This window comes from Vulpes lagopus, chromosome 10 (genome assembly GCF_018345385.1).
Source record: "Vulpes lagopus strain Blue_001 chromosome 10, ASM1834538v1, whole genome shotgun sequence".
In the NCBI taxonomy this organism is placed as follows: domain Eukaryota; kingdom Metazoa; phylum Chordata; class Mammalia; order Carnivora; family Canidae; genus Vulpes; species Vulpes lagopus.
In genome coordinates, this window is record NC_054833.1 from 110,935,770 (window position 1) to 110,961,133 (window position 25,364).

General features: G+C 44.1%; 1 protein-coding gene across 2 annotated transcripts in view; it reads left to right on the forward strand.

Annotated features, from left to right (window-relative positions):
* CDH11 (cadherin 11) overlaps positions 1-24,872 on the forward strand; it is a 150,874-nt gene extending 126,002 nt beyond the window's left edge. For both annotated transcript variants that reach the window (XM_041772206.1, XM_041772207.1), the window contains exons 9-13: positions 3,011-3,147; positions 3,851-3,984; positions 4,215-4,332; positions 18,862-19,113; positions 22,005-24,872. In XM_041772206.1, the coding sequence (XP_041628140.1) occupies positions 3,011-3,147; positions 3,851-3,984; positions 4,215-4,332; positions 18,862-19,113; positions 22,005-22,501 (1,138 nt within the window). In that variant the 3' untranslated portion in view covers positions 22,502-24,872. The remainder of the gene's footprint in view (positions 1-3,010; positions 3,148-3,850; positions 3,985-4,214; positions 4,333-18,861; positions 19,114-22,004) is intronic.
* Positions 24,873-25,364: the final 492 nt, after the last annotated feature.

Here is a 25,364-nt window from a genome sequence, read left to right on the forward strand (position 1 = left end):
TTTTCACTGGTAGCTGTTCTGTGTGTGTCGGCAATTTCTGTGTCTATAATTATCCAAAGATGCTCAGTATGGCTCTTGAACACCACCCCCTTACCCGCTCCGTCTCTGTTCCCCAAACAAATTACAGAGCATTGAAAGCTTCTTACGCAGTCTGCCTGCCGCCCTCCTGTCCTCACTACCTAATTCCCTGATTGTTGATCTTCACCTGTATAGGAATTCATGCCCTCGGACACCCGGGTAGGACATTACACTGTCAACCAGACTCTTAGCTTGCGGAAATTCTGCAGATCTTTCTTCTCAGACTCTGTAGCGTTCAACCCACTTCTGTTCACTCTTGGCTTTTGGAGGTAATCTCTCTTCTTAGCTACCTTGGCAGTAATCTGTTCGTGCGTCAGACAGGACCGCGCTGGGGTCTTCACCAGATCCCTGGCCTGACAGTGGGGAGTCCCTGAGACACGTCCTTCCGCCTTGCACCTTTCTCTCTCTCCGTCCCCTCATCTACAGCATTCCTACCCATCGCATGATTGAATTAATGCTCCAGATTTATTTTCTGCCTCAGGGCTGATCTTTCTCCCTAATTCTACTCTGTACCTATTCTGCGGTCTGCTGTGAATTTTCACACTTGCTTTCTCCTTTACTGGCTCATTCATTCATTTAGACTTATTTTTGAGCTCATACTTACCGTGACACGCTTTTGTAAAAAAAGTACATCCTACCTGCTTCACCTTGAATCTGTGAAACCCGAGGTAGGCCTGGCTTGTGACTCTCCGAGCACGGCAGCATGTCGCCAGGGGAGTCTAACCTCTTCTGCTTGCTAAGCTGGTTTTGTTTTTGTGTTTCTCAATGTCTCCTTTTCTGACACTCAGCCGAGGAACTCTCCAGGACTCCCCCGGCCGCCCCAATATCAACTGCGTCCCACTGGTGCTCCCTTCACCACACAGCCTTGCGTCCCCTGTCTCACTCCTATCCCCCACCCCCTCCGGTACCCGTCGCCTCATTCAGATCCTAACCGTTTCTCTGGCCTTCCTCCACTCTCTCTTGCTTAGACCATCTTGTCCCTCCTACTGTATTAATCATCGCAATAGTCCGATTCCATTTCTTAGTTCCTCTAATCGAAAACCTTCTATGATTTTTCGCTGGCGGTGGGATGCAGGTCATACTCTGTAGACTGACATTTGAGAGCTGCCATGATCCACCCACACGGTGTGGCAGCAGCAACAAGAAGAAGAGCCACTCTCTGTCGCACTGTTTACAGTATGCGAGGCGCTAGGTTATATATCTTAATGTGTAATTTCCTGTAACTCTGTAATTCCTACCGATAAGCCAAAAGTTAGGTTCTACTAATATTCCAGTTTAAAAGATAAGGAGGCTGAGATTCAAAGCACTTAAGAGGCTTTTCCAGTATCACGGGGCTTACAAGCGCTGGAGCATAAACTTGCATCTAGGACTGTACAAACTCAAAATGCATGTGTGTCCTTTGTTTCTAGAGAATAACACTGTGAATTGTTAATTATCTCTCTCCCCGTGAGTGTGTCTTGTCATGTCAACTGGATAGTTAACTCCCTGGTGGCAGGGGAAAGAGGCAGTCTCTTATTTTTGCCTCCTTTCCACAGAGGGCTATCCGCTGAAGGCTGTGTTAACTGAGCCTCTCCCGACGTTTCCGAGGTGTAAATGGTTTATCTTCAGTTTCCTGACGGGGGCAGGGGATTCATCATTCCATCCCCGCAGGGAGCTTCAAAGGATGAGCTCTTGTCTTTTATCCCGTGAAGTGCTGCTCCATGTGGGGGACCCCTCTGGAAACATGATCTAGAATTGGAAGATCTGGATTCTAGTGTTGGCTTCCCCAGAAACTAGATGATTGGCCATTAGCAAATCCCATCATTTGTGCATTGAAGAGGGTACAGTCTAGGCCATCCATGGTCTTTGTCGCCTTTAACGTATTTTGGGTTTTATTACCCTTGATGAACGCCTTCAGACTTATGTATCCTGTGAACTTTAGGAAAGTGCTGCTTAGCCCTCCAAGAGCAGTAAGCCACCCAGGTATGAAGCCCAGGATGACTCCCAGAGTTAACCCAATCACCTTTTCTCTTCATTTTGGAGGAAGGATGACAGAATGAAAAGGAAAGGGGCTTTGGAATTCAACAGACTTCTTAAAGTCAGCCCTCCAGTACTTAGAACTCCGGGTGTCCTGGGCAAGTTACCTTACTACACCTCAGTGTAGGCCGTTCTTCTTGTCCCTTCGCCCTCCTACACTTTGGCATAAACACAGTCCATTAATATTCTGGAAATTATTTTGTCTTTTATTAGAAAAAAAGCAAATTTTCTAGTGGGCAGGAGTAGCTGAAACCTTCCAGCCATGCTATTAGGCACAGCCCATCATGGTAGTGTGGGGAGCTTGTTCTACAAATAATCACCAAACCTGCTTTGCATATTTCACGGTGGAATTCAGAACCAAGCTACCTGGGAATCCCTAAAACCAAATAAATAAACTAAGTAAATCCATTCAAAACAGAGTTGGCATTTTTCTTTAAATAAGGAGAAAACTGATTTTTTTAGGACCATAAATGATCCTTGATGATAAATTTAGATAAACTTGAAACTATTTGATATTTAATATGCAAAAATCTGATAAAGGTTTGATACATTTGTGACTTTCTGAGTAGTTTGGGAGCAAGGCAATCCCACTTCCCAAAGGCAGTTTCATAAATATTCAAATGGTGGGTGATTGTAGTAAATATGAAGAAATATGCAACATGTCATTATGCTTCTCAATCAAATATATGCTAAACAGCTCTTTCATTCATTGTACTGAATAAAGAATCCCAATGTGGCAAAATAGTTTCTATAAAAGATTCATGTAGGAAGTTTAAAAAGTAAATTTGATTAAAAAGGAAACCTAGTTCAAGCAATTCATTGAAAAAGTTGTTTTAAACATAGCATGGAGAAAATATTCAAATATTAAGCTGCTCAAAATGTCTCTGTCTAATTGCCTCATTTGCATTCTGCTTAGGTATTCAATCGATCGTCATACTGACCTCGACAGGTTTTTCACTATTAATCCAGAAGACGGTTTTATTAAAACCACGAAACCTTTGGACAGAGAGGAAACCGCCTGGCTCAACATATCCGTTTTTGCAGCAGAAATCCGTAAGTATTCTCCTAAGGGTTTTTTTTTTTTTTAAGATTTATTTATTTATTCATGAGAGACACAGAGAGAGAGGGGGGAGGTGGGCAGAGACACAGGGAGAGGGAGAAGCAGGCTCCTCGTAGGGAGCCCGATGTGAGACTCGATCCCAGGACCCTGAGCCAGGGGCAGGCGCCCAACTGCTGAGCCACCCGGGCGTCCCTCCCCTAAGGGTTTTGGTTCTATCTTCCCAAATTTTATTCCATCAGACTCTATAGATATTCTGGAAAATGGCAGACAGCTGAGATAGTATATATTTTTTAGTCTTAAGCATATTTTTTCAAACTTTAAAATTTATTCTTGGTCATTGATCGAAGAAGACATAGAAATACACAGAGATATTTTCTCTTTCTTTCTTTCTTTCTTTCTTTCTTTCTTTCTTTCTTTCTTTCTTTCTTTCTTTCTTTCTTTCTTTTTTTTCCCGACCTGGGGAATGGTCTTGGCAAGGGAGCTGATAGCCCTCAGCAGCTTGAAGCTCACAGCCATCACCGAAGGATCCCCCGCTTTATCCCTCCACACAGTATCGTTTAAACCCAGAGCAGTAGAACCCTTAGAGCCAAGATTTGGGGGTGCTTGTTTACCTAAAGACCAGCGGTTCTCAAACTCCATCACACACTTGAATGTCACGGAGGGCTTGTATTTACTGTCTGAATTCTCTTCTTTCAGACAATAGGCATCAGGAAGCCAAAGTCCCAGTGGCCATCAGGGTCCTTGACGTCAATGATAATGCTCCCAAGTTTGCTGCCCCTTATGAAGGCTTCATCTGTGAGAGTGACCAGACCAAGCCACTTTCTAACCAGGTAATGATGCTTTCTCCTTCCCTGGCTGCAAACAGGGCATTTGGAAGCAGAGTTTAGTCTTGAGAGCTTCATCTAGAGATACTTCCCACTGCCCAAGAGGGTTTCAGAGCCCTACTTTAACGTAACTATGTCCTCTTGTTAAACCCACCTTCTTAGCCAGCCAGGAAGTTCTGAATAAATGATGTGCCAATGTCAGCATGATTTATTTATGGGCCACCTTTCTCTTCCAGCCAATTGTCACAATTAGTGCAGATGACAAGGATGACACAGCCAATGGACCAAGATTTATCTTCAGTCTACCCCCTGAAATCATTCACAATCCAAATTTCACAGTCAGAGACAACAGAGGTTCGTACCAAGGTTCCTATGCATTCAGAGAAGTAGAAAGGGGCGAATGAATGGCTTTTATATTGCAGAGCACAAGTGTTTTCCCTAATCTTAATAATGCCTCTCTGTTGAAGAACAAACAAGAAATAATAATGCCACCTTTATTTTGAGCCGTGTGGGCTCACTTGGTGCATATGAATAAGTGATTCTAATTTTATTTTACTCTTTTTGTTGGCTTTGATATTCATGAAGCAGTGGGGAAACCATGTGGGGAAGCTTACGGGGTCAATATGCAAACAACTTCATTTATCTTTTTTTTAAGAGGTTGATAAACCCTTGGGGGGAAGCATGGCTCTATGAATATTGATATCAAGTAAAGCATTAAAAGAGATTAGTTCAACTTTGTAAGGCAATGTAGTCTTTCAGCTGGCCTTCCCTTCCAAGCCCGGTTTTAATGCGGTGTGGTTGGGTACAGAGCTTGAAACCTAAAGGTGGTTGCAGAATTATTGCCTGAAGGGTGTGAGCAAAGCATTATTTGGCCACCAGAAATACGGCGAAATCTGATGTCACTCCTGCTTCTCATTTCACCCGAGAGGTTCTAGACTTACAAATCGTTCCAAGTAGTTGTTCTTGTTGAATAGGACCAAGCTGATAGAGTCCCTTGACAAAGCTGGGAGCAAGCCAGGATCAAAAAATAAGTTTCTTGACTTCTGGCCAGGCTATTTTGGTCTGCGGCTGTTCCTATGAGCCTGTGACAAGGCAGGTCTGTGGATAACGGGGAGACAAATGCCATCATTTGACATAAGAATAAAAGGTGGTCCCCCTCACTACATACGCTTTCGGTAGCCACACATTCGCTGTGCGCTGGGTTATGGATTGATTGCTTTCCCAGTGACTGAGATCAGGCTTCGAGGAGCTCAAGTTAACCTAATATGTACTGTCGCTTCCCCATCGCTGTCATCACTATCATCAGTATTATAAATCCCAGCAGCTACGCTCCAGACACCAGGCCCAGACCCTTCCCCCAGTCTCCGATTTCATTCTCTCGGCACACCGTAGGTCAGGGTGGTTATTATCCTTCCCATTTGAAGATGAGGAAGATGGGGCGCAGAATCACCAGGTAACTTGTTCAGAGTCAATCAGCCACATAGGAGTCAGACCGAGGCTTTAAATCCAGGCTCTCAGAGGCTAGAGGCTACAGCCCTAAGGTAACCACTGGCCCTACGCGGTTGATTATTAAAGCCCAGGAGTTCCCCACACTGCTTGGATTTGAGGGGATATGATCTGACATACTTTATTATTAGTTCTGAAGCTGATTTGAACATTTAATGATGGCCTTTTAAATCAAGCACATATCAAAGGAGACTGGAGGATAAAATGTCCTAGGTGCCACGACAGATTTTTCTCTGCAGATGCCTTGCTCTTCGCAGTGGATATGCTCTTGAGAGGCTGGGTGTGAAGGTAGTGGCACGAGAGACCTGTGTTTTCAAGCAACCCTATGAAACAACCTGCCCTTCACTCAGTAAATAATTCCTATCATTTGGAAATAGAAATAGTACTCCAAGTGCTTTAATTTTATAGTTCATCTAGGGTTTTGTCTTTTACTTGTTGGCTTTGGTTGGTGGGCACCTGTGAGTGCCTCAAGCACCTTTGAGAGATAACTCTGCACAGCCCTGAGATAGAGGAGGAGTTTTCAACTGGGAGCTCACATAGCACTGGTGGTGCGCGTGTGTAATATAGGAATTTCCTTTCATAAAGAAAAGTTTCCCCAAAGCAGGGAGGCCCTGGCATGTAGTGGCCACTTAAGTGTTTCCTGAGCTAACCTGAAGAAGGTAGCATACAGTGTTTTCAAAGTACTTTCTAGATATGGTACACTTCGGAGTGGAGGACGAGAATCTCTGCCTCCACTCTTGGATTTTTCTTAATTTTCAGACTATTTTGGGCTCCCACCCCGGGTCGATAGATTGCTACACTGACATAAGCCTAGGCGTTTGCCAGTTTTATGACAAAGAAGTTACTTCTTCACAAAATATTTCAGCATACATTTAGTTTTATCAATAATAAGGTGATTGACTCTGGAAAACTCCGCTGTTCTCACATGCACCGTCTGTCACTCCCTCTTTTATGATCTTTTTACTCAAATATTTGTGGTCAGACTCGTCTCTGCATTTTCTTATAATCCCCAACTTACATTTGCGGTCTAACTCCTGGATCGTATGCCCAGCAACATTCCTGTTTTATGGCTGGACACCTTCGGACACAGCAGGTGTTTCTAGGTTTTTCTCACTGTACCAACGTCGCCTCCATCACCTGCCTTGTCTTCCTTGTTTTTATGTGTACAATAATATTTAGCTGCTGTTAACCATGTGAAAACATTATACTAAAACATTATTCTCTGGGGAGTTAGAAGTATTTTACTTTGTCACGACACCTCAGGAAAGCCCTCGATATTTTCTAAGAGCTTCTGTTATCATGGATGAGCCAGCTCAGTCCACAATCTGTCTCCCCTGCTCTTCCCTGTAAGAGTCTAATCCTATGCGGAGCTACCACTTTTGCAGGGAATTGCTACTTTTTAAGAAAAATGACTTTATTAACTATGGCAAACAGTTAATGAAAACTCCCATGTTTAGAGCTATTACAAAACCTTAAAGCAAATACAGTCCTATAATTATCATTTAATAGAGTCTCTTTCTGCTAGCTCCTAGAAGTAATTACATATTGAAGTAATCCAAAAGGAGTAATCACATTCCACATCCTATTAATAGCCCACTGAGTTACCAAATTTCTCGGCTGAGACTGTTTTCCATAGAAAACATGAGATAATGGTTTATATCACGCTGAGTAAAAGCATCAGGTTTCTTTCTCCTTGAGTGTTTACTTCCATTATGCCATGTAAATAATCAGGATTGTGTTTGCCTAAACTCACCATAAGCATTACACGTCTTTAGAAATACGGGGGAAGCCATCTGAATACACCCAAGTCTTTTATTTCATTTTTCCCTTACTCCGTTCTGTAGCCAAGCTCCACAGGTGACTCAGCAGGGAGCCGGGGAGTAGAACACTGGATGACTCTTCAACATTTAAGTCCATCTTGGGCTGTTAATATCACAAATGATGCTGTTCGGGCAGAGGAAGAGCTGACCTGCCCTGGTTTTGAGATGCATTTACTTTGAAAATATCAGACTTACGGCATCTCTAAAAACACAAGAAATCTGTAATGGATGAGAAAAGTGCAAAGAAAAAAATGTTGAGAAAAACCCTTCCCATCTAGCTAGCTCTTCATTAATTTATAAAACTTTGTCATGGCCTTTGTTTCACTTAATTCCTCAAATCCACTTAGTTCCTCGTGGGATTAGGCATGGATACTTTCATCCCCACCTCCTGGATAAAGGAGTATGAGATGTCAGGAGCTTCAAAGACTTGCCCAAGGCCACACTGCCTATCAGTGAAATAACGAACAAGCTTGGGTACTTGGAGGGTTCCATCAGGTGTACACTCTACACAATGAATATAAAGTTCATGTCTTTTCTAGTTAATTCTTTTAAAAAAATCTTTGTTTACCTTATAGTTAAATAATAATCTTCAGAAGAGGAAAAATCTGAAGTTCAATGCAATCTAAGGTTCCAGGGGAAATGGGACGGACACACTGTACTTCAGGTTCAATTTAAATCGCAGCCACGATAATTGTAGTAATCTATATTTGCAAAGAACTTCATGATTTTCTTGTACTATATAATTAGCATATATTCTTTGTAGGAAAGTTAGAAAATACAAACAAGCAGAAATACTTTTATAAATAATAACTTGGTAATAGATTAATCAGAAATAATCATTGCTCGTTTTCATTTCTGTCCAGACTTTTTTTTTTTTTTGGCATGCACGTATATATGAGCTTTATAAAAGGCGATCATGAGATCCATGTCCATTTTTTCCCACCTAATAATATATGAAACACATTTGCCGGCATCAGTATGCTTACATCAACATTCTCTTCTGAATATCTTCCTAACTTCTATCGTAAAGGTGTCTGATCTCAGTTGACCATGGTGTAGGTACATTATTTGCACACTCTTTTGTCAAATATCTAATTAGGATTTTAGGATAAATTTCTAGAGTTGAATTATTGGATCCAAAGCCTTTGATAGTTAAGTGCCCATCAGAAATATGTATACTACCAGAAATATTTATAATACCATAAGTCAAATAGGTTCGGGACTCCTTTCCTCACATTCAAGCCAACTCTAGATATTATTACTCTTTTAAAATCATTGGCAAATTGAGAAGTGAAATATAATCACATTCCATAATGTCAATGACTTTCATTATTAGTAAACCTAGTATCTTTAAAAATAAGTATTGATCATTTCTTTTCTTTTTCTTTTGTAAATTGGCTATTCATGATCTTTGTCCATTTTTTAAATTGTATATTCATCAATTTGCAGTTGACTTGTAAAGTCTCTCCATCTTTGGATGTTATTAACCTTGGACCTGTCATACCTACTACACAGAATTTCTCAGGGGTGCAATGCCCTTTCGATTCTAATTGTGCTGTATTCATAATTATAGACCTTGTACTTTGAGTACCAGTTTTTCTCTGTTTAATATTATCTTTAGCAAAGCTTTCCTCATCCAAAATTGATGTCAATATTCACCTTTTTTTTTCTTTCTTACACATCCTGTTTTCTGTTTCAACCATTTGTCCATGTGAAATAATTGTGTAGCTCCCATTTGTTGGCCATTACCTAAATATTATTTAAGAAATAATTGGTCATTCCCACCTGCTTCACAGCACTGTCTTTATCGTTATCTATATTACATGGTACAGTTGGCCCTTGAACAAAGCAGATTTTTGAATGGCATAGGTCCCCTTACACATGGAATTTTTTTTAAGATAAAAACAGTACCATACTATAAATGTATTTTCTCTTCCTGAGGATTTCCGTAATAATATTTTCTTTTCTCCACCTTACTTTATTGTAGAAATACAGTACGTAACATATGTAACATACAAAAAAATGTGTTAATCAACTGTTCATGTTACCAGTGAGGCTTCTGGTCAACAGCAGGCTATTAGTTAAGTTTTGGAAATGTCAAAAGTTATAAGCAGATTTTAGACAGCATCGGGGGCTGGTACCCCAGTGCCCATGTTTTTCAAGAGTCAACTGTACTAGATTTTTTGGATCTTCAATTCTACCATTCTATTTGCTCTGGTATTATAATTTTCCTTAATATTTCATATGCATATATGTTAAAATCTGACAGATGCTTTCTCTACATTATTTTCATTTTATTACTCTTATTACTCTCAGACTTTGGCTTCTTTGTTCCTGCAGATCATTTTTAGAATTATTTTTCAAGTGCTTAATAAGTGTCTTTGTGAATTTATTGAGTTTATCTTAAATTTATGGCTTATAATTTAAGAATACCCACCTTATAGCTTAAGAACAAAATTGTTTTAAGTATTCTCTCCATCCAGAAGTGTGATCTGAATTTCCAGTGAATCAGTTCTCTTTTTATTGCCATCAGGAAGGTTTTGTAATTGTCTTCTATGTATTTCTTATTAAGCTGATGGCTAACTACCTTATATTTTGGATGCTGTTGTGAAGTGGATTTTTAAATTATATTTCCTAAGTGAATATTTTTAGTATAAACTATAGCTTTTTAAATTAATTTGTTTATTATTGTACATTGTTCTAAAGTGATATAACACCTCAGCTAATTTTTCTGGATTTTTGTAAGGAAACAACTACATAAAAATTAAATAATAGTATTTTGCTTTGTCTTTTTTAAACCTTTGGTGGGTTTTTTTTTTTGTCTATTTGCATATATTTGCACTTATAGATTGTTAAATAACAGCAATAATAATAGCCATTCTTGTTTTACATGTTAGTCAAGAGTTTCTAAAGTTTCACCATTAAGCATAATATTGGTAGTAATATTCAAACTAAGATCTGTGTTGTGGGGTATGTATTTTAGGAAATTTCCTTTCCATCATTATTTTATTTTTTTAAAAAAGAAATGTTCAGGGCACCTAGGTGGCTCAGTCGGTTAAGCATCCAACTCTTGATCTCACTCAGGTCTTGATCTCAGGGTCATGAGTTCAAGTCCCACATTGGGCTCCAGGCCAGGCATGGAACTTATTTTTTTTTTTTTTTAAAAAAGGATGTTCAGTTTTTAGCATAATTTTTTAATTCTTACCAGAGGAGAGTATGATTTTGTCCTTTAACCTAATGATTTGTTAAAGTAATTAAATTGAAATATCCTAATATTGAACCTCATATTTTTAATTTCCAAACCTCTTCTTCCAAACAGTGATCATTTGATAAAATATAGTGGAAGAGCAAGGGTTAGCGATTAAATGATTGGTTTTACTCTTCATCGCTAGAAGGGGAACAATCTTAACATAAATATTTGACACATAATTAATCCTTTTACTGCTTCATTTATTTTTTTTAATTGCCAATTATTACATCAGTCCTAACTCATAGACTGAGCTGCTGTTTTGAGAGGAAGGCACTAAAACAACGGAAGGTGGGCACAGTGGAACGCATCCCAGGTTCCCAGAATCCCACAGTTGCTTGCTCTCTAATCAGAAAGTTGGAGGCAAATCAGATCGTGGGGTTATTTAGCTATTGAAACACTGCTTAGTCATTTGAGCAAGAGAGGGCAGTTTTAGGAGCTTGCAATAAGGCCCTATTTTAACACCAGCAAAAATACTCTTAGGATTTTAAGTCAACAAATTGAAAGAGCAGCCCTTTCAACATTGTGAAGCAGCTTCCCTATTTCACTTGACATTCTTCACCTTTGATGTTTCTTCTGTATCTTGTGTCAGCGTGACTTCCATCAAAAACTAGGTAATTCCATAGTTCCCTGATTACAGTCTCTTCTTTCTATCTTCCATAATCATGGGAAAATGAGCTGTTCTGATATACTTTGCTCTGCCAGGAATGGACTCCTCCTGCCTATTTCTCCTCTTTCAGGTCTCCCCATAAATGAAGTCATTGAAGCAAAGCTTTGCAGGCTATCCCCATCCCGTCTTGAGTGCTCCTTCCTATAAGGAAGGGACACTGCCATAGTTTTTCATATTTTTCCCTTTCTTGCATTTTAAATACTCATTTCCCTGTCTGTCTCCCATTAGAACATGAGCTCAGTGGAGGCAATGTCCCAGCACTTACAATAGTGGGTAGACCAAATGCAAGGATTAAAATGAAAGAATGGCTAGGGGAAAATGTGATGTGCTTTAGAAATTTCAGGGATCCACTATGATTAGGGGGCAATGATTATGTTACGATGTAAGCTTCAGGCTGAAAAAAACACCCACCTTATAATGTTGGAATGTTCTGAGGAGTCAATAGCACATAACCCACCTCTTCTTTCCATTCATTATCTATTATTCCACAAAGTTAAATAGGACATCTAGGGTTTGGATCCAGGCAGAGATGACCTTGAAATTTGGCAAGTGTATTATCTAAGGTGGGCCAAGTTGAAGATCAAATGAGCTCTGATACCTGATGCATTCAGACTTTAGTTTGAACTACTAAAAAATGCAAAAATCAAACCAAAACAACAACAAAAAATGTGCATGAAAAGCAGGTTTGGCTGAATAAATCAGGATAGCCACGACAGATTCACCCAGATTAGACCAATTAGCAAACATCTTTTTTTCTCTCCCACCTCACCTTTTTTTTTTTTTTTTCCCTAAGCTTAGAACATTTTTTTTTTTTAATGAGCAGTATCAGCATCAAAATATGCTTCTGGTTTTTTACTTTTGTTATTTAAAGATAGCCAAATAGATTTCTATGGAATTTTTTTCCCTCTTAATTGCTTCAATATGGAAGATGCTCTGTTGGCAGATCAAAATGGCAGATGTCTTTTAATGCACTGCCATTTTCTCTGTGTAAATAATTATGTTCCTTTTCTGCCTGAATTTCATTGTGGCAGTTTGTCCATTACAACATGGCTTATCTGGGAACTCACTCCCTCCCCAGCCCAACAACAACAACAAAAAGATCGGTCATTTAGGTGGAACAGACACATTAGTCTTTCAAGATTTCCTTTGGTCACTGATTTAACTAACTCCTGGGATTTCTCAACTCACTTAAAGACCCTAAATGTTTATATCTCACTGAATTCCTTGGTAGTTGTCCTTGTCTTAAAACAAGAAATACTTAGGCAGTACGTTAATTTTTCCCTCCCTATCACGGAGGAGAGAATTTTCCTTGTACAAAAATGGCAGAAGAGTTAATTTTAAGGGAAGTGGTAAATACAATAAAGAAAAGTCTATTAATACCAACCAACAGTGCACACTTAGATGTCTCATGCACACATGCATATAAAGTTATTCCTGCAATGTTATGTATTGTAATTCATGTTTTGCTGATCCCTCAGTATCAAAGGTGTTAATTAAAAGATCGTGATGATCTCCTCTTGGCGTACAACTCCTTAATTCAGTTGGAAGACGTTAGAGCCATCAGAGTCTTGGGTCAGACAATTTTCTTCATTAATATGTATACATAAGCTATTAAGGTCATCTATGAGCAGAAGTAATATCCAAAATATAAAAAATACAAACTTTACAAGTTTTATTTGAAATTTCTATTATTTCAGTCCCTCAGTTGAGGATGGCAAATATGGCAGCAAAAGCTTCAATTAAGTTTTGAATAATCACATATCTAAATGAGTATTTAAAATCTAAATAACTAGGGGCACCTGACTGGCTCACTTGTTAGAGCATGTGACTTGCGACCTTGGGATCATGAGTTCAAGTTCCACAGTGGTGTAATTCACTTAAAAAAAATTAAGATTAAAAAAATTAAATCTAAGTAATTAAACTTTCCAATGATGTCTTTTGCAATTGCGTAGCATATATACTTGTAAAAGTATTAAAGCTTAAAACTCCATTAAGACTTCTGAGACACGGGATCCCTGGGTGGCGCAGCGGTTTGGCCCCTGCCTTTGGCCCAGGGCGCGATCCTGGAGACCCGGGATCGAGTCCCACGTCGGGCTCCCGGTGCATGGAGCCTGCTTCTCCCTCCGCCTGTGTCTCTGCCTCTCTCTCTCTCTCTCTATGACTATCATAAATAAATTTAAAAAAAAAAATTTAAAAAAAAGACTTCTGAGACACATACTATATTTGTACATATATATGTATAGTATGTAGATGTATATATCTGTATATATACATATATACACACACACACATATTTCACATACATACATACATGTTTTTTTTTTTCCATGATCCTGATAGAGCTATTGCCACATTTCTAGGGAAATATGTGGGAGGGCTCAGAGGAAAGTAATCAAATAATGATTATTCTTCTAGCAACTGACTGTATAGCTGTCTTCAAGTGCGTGGGAGCTTCTAAAGTGGTAGATTGACCTACTTCATCTCAGGATTGTGCAGTAAGGATAGAACACGTAGATTTGGGTCAGAAGTGAACGAAACAGGAGCAAGGCTCGGCGTCAGCTCTCTAAGAGTCTCTAGAGAGGGGACCTCATCTGATCAGATTGAACAATGACAGGACAGAGGAAACAGAGTAGCCAACCAAAGACCATCTTAAGAGCTTCGAGGAAGCTGCTGAGGTGACTCATTCCTTCACCTTAGGTCAAGCCTTCCTCCTAACGTCATGTGGAGACCACAACATGCAAATCCTTTGCTGCGGTGGTTTCTCTTTTTCGGATTTTTTATATGCAGGGTCTATGCCCATATGCAGCCCATTTTGCAAAATCTTGTATCCAACAGAAAACAAAACAAAACAAAAACATGCTCCCGGTGTTTTTTTTGTTTTGTTTTGTTTTTGTTTTTTTTTTGGCTGATACAAGATTGCATCCAGCATAGTCTATCTATCGAGGGCTGATTCCCCATCATAATTTCCCCTTTCATGTCAGTTGTATGTATCCCTCCAATGGGCTACATCATCATCATAACCCTTATGTTTGCATCCCCAAACGGGTACCATGGAGACCATCATTATCAGGTACCTTTACACTGTGTTAGTGTAATGACAAAGTGTGCAGGTAAAAACAGCATGTAATTAGGAGTCCAGGATGTAGACATAAAATTTTGAAATCTGAATTTATTTTCCATTAATAGAAACACTACAATTTGTGCATGACATATTCTAGTAATTAATGACCCCATTTGCAAGGTTTTGCTGGAGTAGAGGGAAAATGAAACCGGTGAGGTGTCTGTGGCCAGGGATGAGAACACTGGGTGTCGGTAAGAAAAAGCAAGGTGCTTGAAAAACATTTCTTACCACGGGAAATACGTTGCCCAGGACTGAAGAGCATGAACTCTGTTCTTACCTCTGGATGATGAGCCCTTCTGCGGAGGCAGTTGCATTCCAAGCTGCTATGACATTTCCAGGAATTCACTTTCCTCTCTCTGCCAATAAGTTCCTCTTCCTCGTTAGTTTATTGCTGAAAGAGGATCGCTTCCAGGAAAGAATTAATATTTACTGAGCATCTCCAGCAGTCTGTCGCTGCGCTAAGTACCTTTATGAATGGAATCATTTTAACATTTAAAAGTATTAGTTTCCTGGGTGAGAATATAGAAACAGGACATTTACTTAATATGACTAAAGTCAGGCGATTAATATGTAGATGATTCAAGATTCAAACCCAGGCCTGTTTGACCCCAAATATTGAGAGATTTGCTCTTTGGATACTTCATAAAGGAGGAGGATCTGAGAAGTCTCTTGATGGAAATTTAAACATCGATAACATTTGCCTTGTTCTGCCTCATGTTATGAACCATGGAGCAAGTCTGACACTTGCCTGAAAATGTGGCCTCAGTAGAAGCTCTTTTATCCACAGGCCACCCATAAACCTTAAGATATGTGTGTCCAAAATAAGGGGACCCTCTTAAACATAGATGGACAGTGATTGCTAATTTGAATGAAAGAAAAAAAAAATCTGTAGTCAAACTTAGGATGCAGAATTGATTTCCAGAATAGTGATTTTTAGTGCTATGGCTAGTTTGTTTCTTTTTCACTTTGTTTATCTAGAGGTGTTGTTTTATGAAGTTCCTGCCTACAGTGGTGGCTCTATCTGTGTTACTAGAAGATCAGTGATCACAAGGGACCACAAGAAAGACCATCACAGGACACAGCGCCGACCCCTCTAAAATGGCTATCCCCACAAAAAAAAAAAAAAAAAAAGCTTACTCTCCCATTGTTCCGGAGCCACTTGGATTTAGAGGGGGGAACTCTTTAATTCATTTAAATGACATCAACCACCTGAGGGCCGTGCCAGGCTGGTTAGTCACGTTTCTAACACCTCGTGCCAGTCTAACGTCCTCCAGTTCACCAGCCCTGCAGGATGGCAGTCCTGGGTCTGGGTGTTAAGCGTCTGGTAGAAGGATTCCTTGAGCCCTGTGATAACCTGTGTGACCTTGAGCACAGTATTTGGTACCTGCGAGGCACGCTTGATATCACCCGGTGTCCTCATTTCAAGGATGACCAAGTGAGGCCCTACAGGACAGATGAGGCCTTCTAAGGCATGTTGATGGGCGTATGTCCAAGAAGAGACGCCCAGTCCACCTCTTTCCCACCTGTTAAACTAACCTTAAAATCCATATGTGAAACATGCTTGGATAAAAGAACTTGTTTTTTTTAAAGTTCTCAAGACCCTACAGGTCTGTCGCTCAGAGGCTCAAGTGATTCGGTCATCCGGGTACCTAGACGAGCTTCTGTAGAATAGTTGGCACGTGTCTGAGGGGACTCGCGTGTTCAGAATTCTCCAGACGTGCTGCATTCACTGCTCGCGTCCTGCCCAGGTCCGAGTTTCCCTCTTGCGTTCGATTTTCAGGTACTGTCATGTGGAGGCAGGCATGCTGTGACCTGGGGGCTCAGTTTTCGTGGATGACACGTTGAAGACTAGATTTTAAATTATGCCTTCTGCAGGTGTACAAAAGCAAAACACTCAGTTTACATCCCCTCCAAACAACACCCTGGCTGACAGGGTGTGACCCAGTAGACAAACTAAATAAATGATCTGTTGGGGCTGTCGCCCAGATGGGAGAAGTGTATTTGGCCAAGCAATTTAATTAATTCCCTTTTCTTCTTTGATTTTTAATTTTCACTTTTATTCATAGTGGCATTAGTGATAATTCATATCATTAAAATGGGGTAGATAGTGTCACTTTTCATTTGTCAAAGTCTTATTTGAACTCCAATGCATGGGAAGGGAAAAATCACATATTTTGAAAGAATTTGTTATAGACATGTAAATTTTTTGTAATCCTTAGGCATAGAACAATGGTATAAGCTCAACAGGAGCGAACAGTCGGGAAACTGAATTTTCAGTTAATAGTCTATTTGGCCAACATACTCTATTTTTTCATGGTTCTCTATAGTACATATAATTTTTTCCCAGTGATAAGGACAATATATGCCAGTTATGCAATTCAAAAAATACAGAAATGGGGGCTAAGTCTTCTGCCTTGTTTTGTTTGAGATGTTGGCAACGCCGGGCAGAGAATCTGTCCTCATACAGCTTCACCAAAAATCAGGGCACACACACCCTTTGCCTTCTGCAATCCTCAGAATATCTTCTCATCCCTAAATCAGATTCAATCTACCTTTTATATTTAATATATTTCATCTCATATAAAATGTACTACTACATTTCCTTTCATCTAGAAGATATCAATTTAATTTTGAGTTTCTAAGATATTTCTTCCTATGACAAGAACTAATTCACGGTACCGTCCGTCCACCCAAAACCTGCCGGCTATTGGGTGATCATGTTGTTACAACACTCATATCGCTGCAAGTTACTGCTTCTGAACTCGCAGACAGAGGCAGGCCACACTGAAGGTGTGTGTGTGCACTCTGTGTACTATGTAATTTGATCGAACATACTAAAAATCTCACCTATTTTGTGATTACCCGTGTTTCCCCCAGAGCATACAACCTGAAGAAAAAAAAAAAAAAGAAGGTATCGTTGGGTTGGTACAGATCTGCAAAAAAAAAAAATATGATGAGGAAGATCTGCAAAAAAAAAATATGATGAGGGCGGAGGCTTAGGTCACAAAAGATTGTGAAATATATGGAAGCTTGGGATGCCTGGTGGGTTCAGCGATTTAGCGCCGCCTTCGGCCCAGGGCCTGATCCTGGAGTCCTGGGATCGAGTCCCGCATCAAGCTCCCTGCACGGAGCCTGCTTCTCCCTCTGCCTGCGTCTCTGTCTCTCTCTCTCTCTCTCTCTCTCTCTCTCTGTGTGTGTCTCTCATGAATAAATAAATAAAATCTCTAAAAAAAAAAAAAATCAATATATGGAAGCCAACATCTGGAATTCTGCTTTAACTTCTCCCAGAACACAGCTGTGCCATGTGTTCAAAAAATACTTACTGAATGTCTCTTGCGTGTCCAACACTGGAGAGACTGAGGTGAGTCGGACGAAGTTCCCTCGTGTTTGAAGTTCACAGTCCAGGTGAGGTCAGAGCGGTTAAGCCCACCAACAGTGGCACACCGGTGTGCTATGAGTTTCTGTAAGAACACAGGGTGCTGTGGGCCACGAAGGAGATGACAGGAGAGGCCTCCCTGACGTGATGACTTTTCAGTCCAGTTTTGAGGCTTGAGGAGTTTAGCTGTCGCGCTACAGGAACAGCTTCCAGGGCAGCCGGACAGTGGCTAAGGGGCAGGTGGGAAGCTGGGTGTGCTGCGGAAACAGAAGGCCGCCTGCATGTCCGGCTGTCCTGGGCCACTGGGATGGGTGGGATGAGACCCTGGACGTGGAGTAGAATCGTAAGGGGAAAATCTCCTGGTTTGCTCTGTAGAGGGGGCTGTGCTGTATGGACAACAGAGAGACCTCGGGATTATTTTGAGCAGGAGGTACCACATATTTAATGAGGTGGTGGATGGTGCCTAGATTTCAAAGAAACTATACACCTTAAAATTGGATTTTTTTTTTTAGATTATTTATTTATTTATTAATGATAGTCACAGAGAGAGAGAGAGGCAGAGACACAGGCAGAGGGAGAAGCAGGCTCCATGCACCGGGAGCCCGACATGGGATTCGATCCCGGGTCTCCAGGATCGCACCCTGGGCCAAAGGCAGGCGCCAAACCGCTGTGCCACCCAGGGATCCCTTAAAATTGGATTTTAAACATAACAAAAAAGAAACTATACACCTGCTGCTGGGTTTATAAAATATTTTGTCATTAAAGATAATATTTTCCTTTAGGGCTCCCAAGTGGGTTTACGGTTTGGGCAAGGTCTGTGTGTGGCTGGAGATCCCTTACGCACAGGGCACAGCAACTGGCCAAAGGCTTCCATCGAGCAGGAACGTGCAAACGTGAAAAGGAAGGGTTTTCTGTGTGTCCTGTGACCCCCGCCTGCGGGGTCGGTCGTGTCTGCTCGGGGCGCCCGCGGCCCAGGCCCACCCTGGCTGCTCTGAGGCGGGCACCAAGGCCGCATCCACGTGGGCATTCGGATCCACGGAGTGAGGCGCGGCCCGGTGCCAGGTCGGCCCCACGCGGTGGAGACCCGGGGGGGGGGTGCGGAGCTGGTGGGCGCCGGCGCGAGCCCCTGTGCTCTCCCCGCAGACAGCACTGCAGGCGTGTACGCCCGGCGCGGGGGCTTCAGCCGCCAGAAGCAGGACCTGTACCTGCTGCCCGTGGTCATCAGCGACGGCGGGATCCCGCCCATGAGCAGCACCAACACGCTGACCATCAAGGTGTGCGGGTGCGACGTGCACGGGGCGCTGCTCTCCTGCAACGCCGAGGCCTACGTGCTGAACGCCGGCCTCAGCACCGGCGCGCTCATCGCCATCCTCGCCTGCATCGTCATCCTGCTGGGTAAGGGCGGCCGCGGGCCGCGGGGGCGGGGGGGCTCCCGGGGTGCAGGCGGCCTCCAGGTGGGCCGCGGGCGGAGGCCAGGACCTGAGCTGACGGGGGAGGGCTCCCCGGGGTGCAGGCGGCCTCCAGGTGGGCCGCGGGCGGAGGCCAGGACCCGAGACGACGGGGGGGGGGGGGGGAGGGCTCCCGGGGTGCAGGCGGCCTCCAGGTGGGCCGCGGGCGGAGGCCAGGACCCGAGCCGACGGGGGAGGGGGAGAGGGCTCCCGAGGTGCAGGCGGCCTCCCGGGTGGGCCGTGGGTGGAGGCCAGGACCCGAGCCGATGGGGGAGGGGGAGGGCTCCCCGGGGTGCAGGCGGCCTCCAGGTGGGCCGCGGGCGGAGGCCAGGACCCGAGCCGACGGGGGAGGGGGAGGGCTCCCCGGGGTGCAGGCGGCCTCCAGGTGGGCCGCGGGCGGAGGCCAGGACCTGAGCCGACGGGGGAGGGGGAGAGGGCTCCCGGGGTGCAGGCGGCCTCCAGGTGGGCCGCGGGCGGAGGCCAGGACCTGAGACGACGGGGGCGGGGGCGGGAGGGCTCCCGGGGTGCAGGCGGCCTCCAGGTGGGCTGCGGGCGGAGGCCAGGACCTGAGCTGACGGGGGAGGGCTCCCCGGGGTGCAGGCGGCCTCCAGGTGGGCCGCGGGCGGAGGCCAGGACCTGAGCCGACGGGGGAGGGGGAGGGCTCCCCGGGGTGCAGGCGGCCTCCAGGTGGGCCGCGGGCGGAGGCCAGGACCTGAGCCGACGGGGGAGGGGGAGGGCTCCCCGGGGTGCAGGCGGCCTCCAGGTGGGCCGCGGGCGGAGGCCAGGACCTGAGCCGACGGGGGGAGGGGGAGGGCTCCCCGGGGTGCAGGCGGCCTCCAGGTGGGCCGCGGGCAGAGGCCAGGACCTGAGACGACGGGGGGAGGGGGAGGGCTCCCCGGGGTGCAGGCGGCCTCCAGGTGGGCCGCGGGCGGAGGCCAGGACCTGAGCCCACGGGGGGAGGGGGAGGGCTCCCCGGGGTGCAGGCGGCCTCCAGGTGGGCCACAGGCGGAGGCCAGGACCTGAGCCCATGGGGGAGGGGGAGGGCTCCCCGGGGTGCAGGCGGCCTCCAGGTGGGCCACGGGCAGAGGCCAGGACCTGAGCCGACGGGGGAGGTGGAGGGCTCCCCGGGGTGCAGGCGGCCTCCAGGTGGGCCACGGGCAGAGGCCAGGACCCGAGATGAGGGGGAAAAGGGGAGGGCTCCCCGGGATGCAGGCGGCCTCCAGGGTGGGCCGCTGGCGGAGGCCAGGACCAGAGGCGATGGGGGGGTGGTTCCCCGGGGTGCAGGCAGCCCCAGGGTGGGCCGCGGGCCAGGCCAGGACCGGAGAAAAGGCGGAGGGGCGGGGGGCGTAGAGGTAGGGTCGAGCTTGTGCACTCTACAGGGTAAGGCCAGGTTCCAAGGGGCAGTTGCAGGATGACAGAGCTGCAGGGTGGCAGTGGGGTGCGGAGGGCTCCCCCGAAGTCGTGCGGGAGAGGTCAGTGGGCAGAGGCCCGGGTTCAAGCCACAGTTGCCTTAGTGGAGGGAGGAGAAGGGCAAGGACTGAAAAGACTAATCGGGAGGCCAGAAACCTCACAGGAAGGCCTCAGGGCCTGGACGGGGCCTGGCCAAGCGAATCGGGCCGAGCCTCCGCCCCTCCGGACCCAGGGGCCTTCTCCAGCCCTGCAGGCTGGGTTGGTGCCCCACTGGGCGCCCTGATCTCCTCTAGTAAGAACAGCGGTGCCCTCGGTTGACCTCCGCGGGCTTTGGGAAGAGAGGTCAGGCAGCAGGAGAATCAGCTTGCACCCCCAGGGGTTTCTGACACTGAATTCATGCTTGGCCCGTGGTGCTTGGTTCTCCTTTGAATGAGTTGAGGGGGCCCAGCTGCGTAGGGAAGAGTCGGTGAGTTCAGGTCCCCAAAGATTTCCTGAGAATTGGGTACCGGGTGCTGCATCCAGCCTTGGGGGATCAAGGACTCCCCCCTCCTTGCATGTCCCAGTGATGGTGGCCCCAGAGGGGCTCTCAGCCTCTTGCCAGATTCAGGCACAAACCTTTTTTTTTTGGCGGAGCTGCATGTGTGGAGGCCGTTCTCATGGAATATTGTAGAAGCCTCTTGTGAGGAGGTGGAGGACGAAGAATTGAGCAGTGTCTCGGTTTCCTGTCAGGCAGTGCTGCCCACCCACCCTAGGTTCCTGAGCGTAGGGGAGTCGCCTCTCAGGGAGGACACAGCTGCTTTCTCTGGGGCGCAGCCGATGCTACCTTCCTGTGTTTGAATAAATAGAGGACATTTGTCTCCTGGGGGTCATTATAAGCCCCCCCCAGTGGTTCTTACGATAAGATTCCTTACGAAGGTCCAGTAGGATCACTGTTCATCAGCCCCTGCTCTGACCCGGGCTCTCTGGGCAGGACCGAGCCTCACCCCTATAGAAAGGTAGGACCGCAGGTCTCTGTCCTTATTCATCAGCTTTGGTGACACAGCTGTCCCCTTTTGGAAAAAGAAACCAACATAAGCCACTTTTAAGAGGCTGCAGACCAATCGATTTAGAATCTTCCTAATTCTCAGGAAGGCGACTTCCAAATAGTGTCGGACTCACTTGTAAAGAGCTCAGAATAGTTGCAGCTGCCAGTGGGTTTGGAATCTTATTTTCCTGGCAGCCCTTGGCGGAGGAAGAGCCGGGCGGAGCGTGGTTTTGCGCATCTTTGGGGGACTCCAGGTGAGGCTCTGGTTTCCTAGAGTGATAGGCTGGTTCCTGTTCTGAGCGTAGGCCCCCACACCCTAGGTGAGCAGGGCTCGAGGTTGGGGGTGGGGGCGCGGACTCCAGGGACACCTGATCTGTGCTCACTTTCCTGTGCTTTCCTTGTAGTGATCGTCGTGCTGTTTGTGACCCTGAGAAGGCAAAAGAAAGAACCACTCATCGTCTTTGAGGAGGAAGACGTCCGTGAGAACATCATCACGTACGACGACGAAGGGGGTGGGGAGGAAGACACAGAAGCCTTTGATATCGCCACCCTCCAGAATCCGGACGGGATCAATGGCTTCATCCCTCGCAAAGACATAAAACCCGAGTATCAGTACATGCCTAGACCCGGGCTCCGGCCGGCACCCAACAGCGTGGACGTCGATGACTTCATCAATACGAGAATACAGGAGGCGGATAATGACCCCACCGCCCCTCCTTATGATTCGATCCAAATCTACGGTTACGAAGGCAGGGGCTCGGTGGCCGGGTCCCTGAGCTCCCTAGAGTCGGCCACCACAGATTCGGACTTGGACTATGACTACCTACAGAACTGGGGACCTCGTTTTAAGAAACTAGCAGACTTGTACGGTTCCAAAGACACTTTTGATGACGACTCTTAACAATAACGATACAAATTTGGCCTTAAGAACTGTGTCTGGCGTTCTGAAGAATCTAGAAGATATGTAAACAGGTATTTTTTTAAATCAAGGAAAGGCTCATTTAAAACAAGCAAAGTTTTACAGAGAGGATACATTTAATAAAACTGCAAGGACATCAAAGTGGTAAATACTGTGAAGTACCTTTTCTCGCAAAAAGGCAAATATTGAAGTTGTTTATCAACTTCCCTAGAGAAAAACCACTTGGCGTACAAAATATTTAAGTGAAGGAGAAGTCTAACGGTGAACTTACAATGAAGGGAAATTGTTTGTGTGTTACGAACATCTAAGTCTTTCTTTCTTCTTCTTCTTCTTCTTTTTTTTTTTATTTGTCAAAGAAGCTTCCACAAAATTAGAAAGGACAACAGTTCTGAGCTGTAATTTCGCCTTAAACTACGGACACTCTATATGTAGTGCATTTTTAAACTTGAAATATATAATATTCAGCCAGCTTAAACCCATACGATGTATGTACAATACAATGTACAATTATGTCTCTTGAGCATCAATCTTGTTACTGCTGATTCTTGTAAATCTTTTTGCTTCTACTTTCATCTTAAACTAATACGTGCCAGATATAACTGTCTTGTTTCAGTGAGAGGCTCCCTATTTCTATGCCATTTTTAATGTATCTATTTGTACAATTTTAAAGTTCTTATTTTAGTATACATACAAATATCAGTATTCTGACATGTAAGAAATGTTACGGCATCACACTTATATTTTATGAACATTGTACTGTTGCTTTAATATGAGCTTCAATATAAGAAGCAACCTTTGAAATAAAAACAGATTCTTTTTTAATTCCTGCTTTCATTCTTAACATTGAAAAACGTGTTTCTGATGACCCATTTATATGTCTAATTTAAGGTCATTGTGATCTTTTCATACCCCTTTTCGTGAGCTGCTGTAGCCTGCTGCTTTTATTGTTTATTTAAAATCAAATCTGTTTTCTCCGGACACGAGTCCGTAACACCGTGGAAAGCTCTCCCGTGCGTTCTCAGTGTCAGCTTCCTGGCTTCCCTTTGCATACATCTTTTGAAAACGAAGGATGCTAACGATCTAGGTCAGTCTCCGAGTCTGCAGTGCTTGTTATACGATAGGCATTTATCTTGCATATTAGCAATTCGGTGGCTATGAGGGATGGATCCATGAGGGTCCATGGATGTGGCTTATATGCCCCATGCTGAGCACTGAGGGGGTGAGGGGGCTGAAGAGTCAAAAGTATAAATTTGCCATGTGTCCTTATCAAACATCCGGTGTTACTCTATTTTCCGTGACTTTGATTTTGCCAGGATATCGTAACGACTTTGACTCTTGAAATCGCTTATTTGTTCCTCCTGTGAATGTAACTCCTCGTAAAATAATGTGGCATTTCAAATTTTGATGAAAGAGAGAGCAATTCATTTCCAGACCCTTATTTTAAAATACGCTTTGGGCAATAAGCTCAGAATGAGCGCAGGGACCACGGTGGATTCTGAGGGCCGAAGCCTACTGCCCCTGGAAGACCCACCTGGCTGCCTGGGGACTGGGACTTCGGCGAAGGACATCTCACCTGTGCAGTTGGGCCAAACGTCAAAATGTAGCAATACTCGGGGAAAGAGCACACGGCACACGGAGTCATGCTGCACGTGTTTTCCCTCTTTCCCCCCAGACACAAGGCACAGGCTTTCTCCTGGATTGCAGACAATTTTTAGATTGTCTTTTCTTTCTTTTTTTTTTTTTTTTTACTTTATTGTGAAAGTTTGTTTCGAGCATTTCTTGATATCCTGCTACATTCTATTTTTATGAGTCAGTCCAAATGCATAAGAAGAGAAATGTTTTCATGAAGTGCTCACTTTCATTTTCCTTTGCATTAAAATCAAATTGTCTGAACCCTTCAGTGGAATAAATTCTGTGGACAATGTCACTTTGGAATCTTTCATTGCAATGAAGGATTGCACATTCTCAATACTTCCATAATTGCAGGTTTTGTTCATTTTTTTTGTACTTTTTGTAATCCAAAGAATATTTTGCTAGATTTGCACAGATCTCCAGTTGAATTTGAAATAAAGAAATAATTCAAAAGGAAGATGAATAGCACTTAAACAAGAATACAGCTGTAAGTAACCCCGTCACCATGGATGATCCTTTTTGTCTAGGAATGTATTTAGATTAGATTTGACAACTACATTTTTACATTTTTATGTTTAAGTTTAAAAAAAAAAAAAGCTGTCTAATTTTCAATAGTTAAAATACTTGTTTTTCTTTTTTCTTAATCTTCTCTTTTTTTACTTTAAGCCTCTATTGTTTGTAGAACCCTCTTAGAAGCTTGGAAATAAAATGTCTTTCCCGACTAGTGGAGTCCTCTTTCATTTGGAACATATTGCCTTAAAAGCAATCTTCATTTAAATGGTTCTCCCTTATTTCGATATGGAGTAATTACTGCTTTATGACACCGATTCAGTGAAAGAAGGAACACTGCTCTGTTCTTCTTGCCCTTGAGTAGTGGCTTTTGTCTGCATTCATCATTCATTCATTCATTCATTCGACCATTCATTCATTCATCAAAATCTTATTTGGTAGACCCTGCCAGTGACTTCAGGATGTACAATGAATCTTGCTACCTTCCTTGACATCTTCTGGTCTTCTCAATCCTGTTCCAAAGTGCCTTTCCTGTTGCCTTATAATTATAAAACAACAACCTCTGTGCCCACTCACCTTCCCAGACAGTGAATCAGGACGCTTTCTCTCCCTCAATATTGAGAGAACAAAATATATAAGAGAGATAACAGGAGATGGTGAGATGTTGACCATGAATGGAGGAGGATAGGTCAGGTGCAGCCAT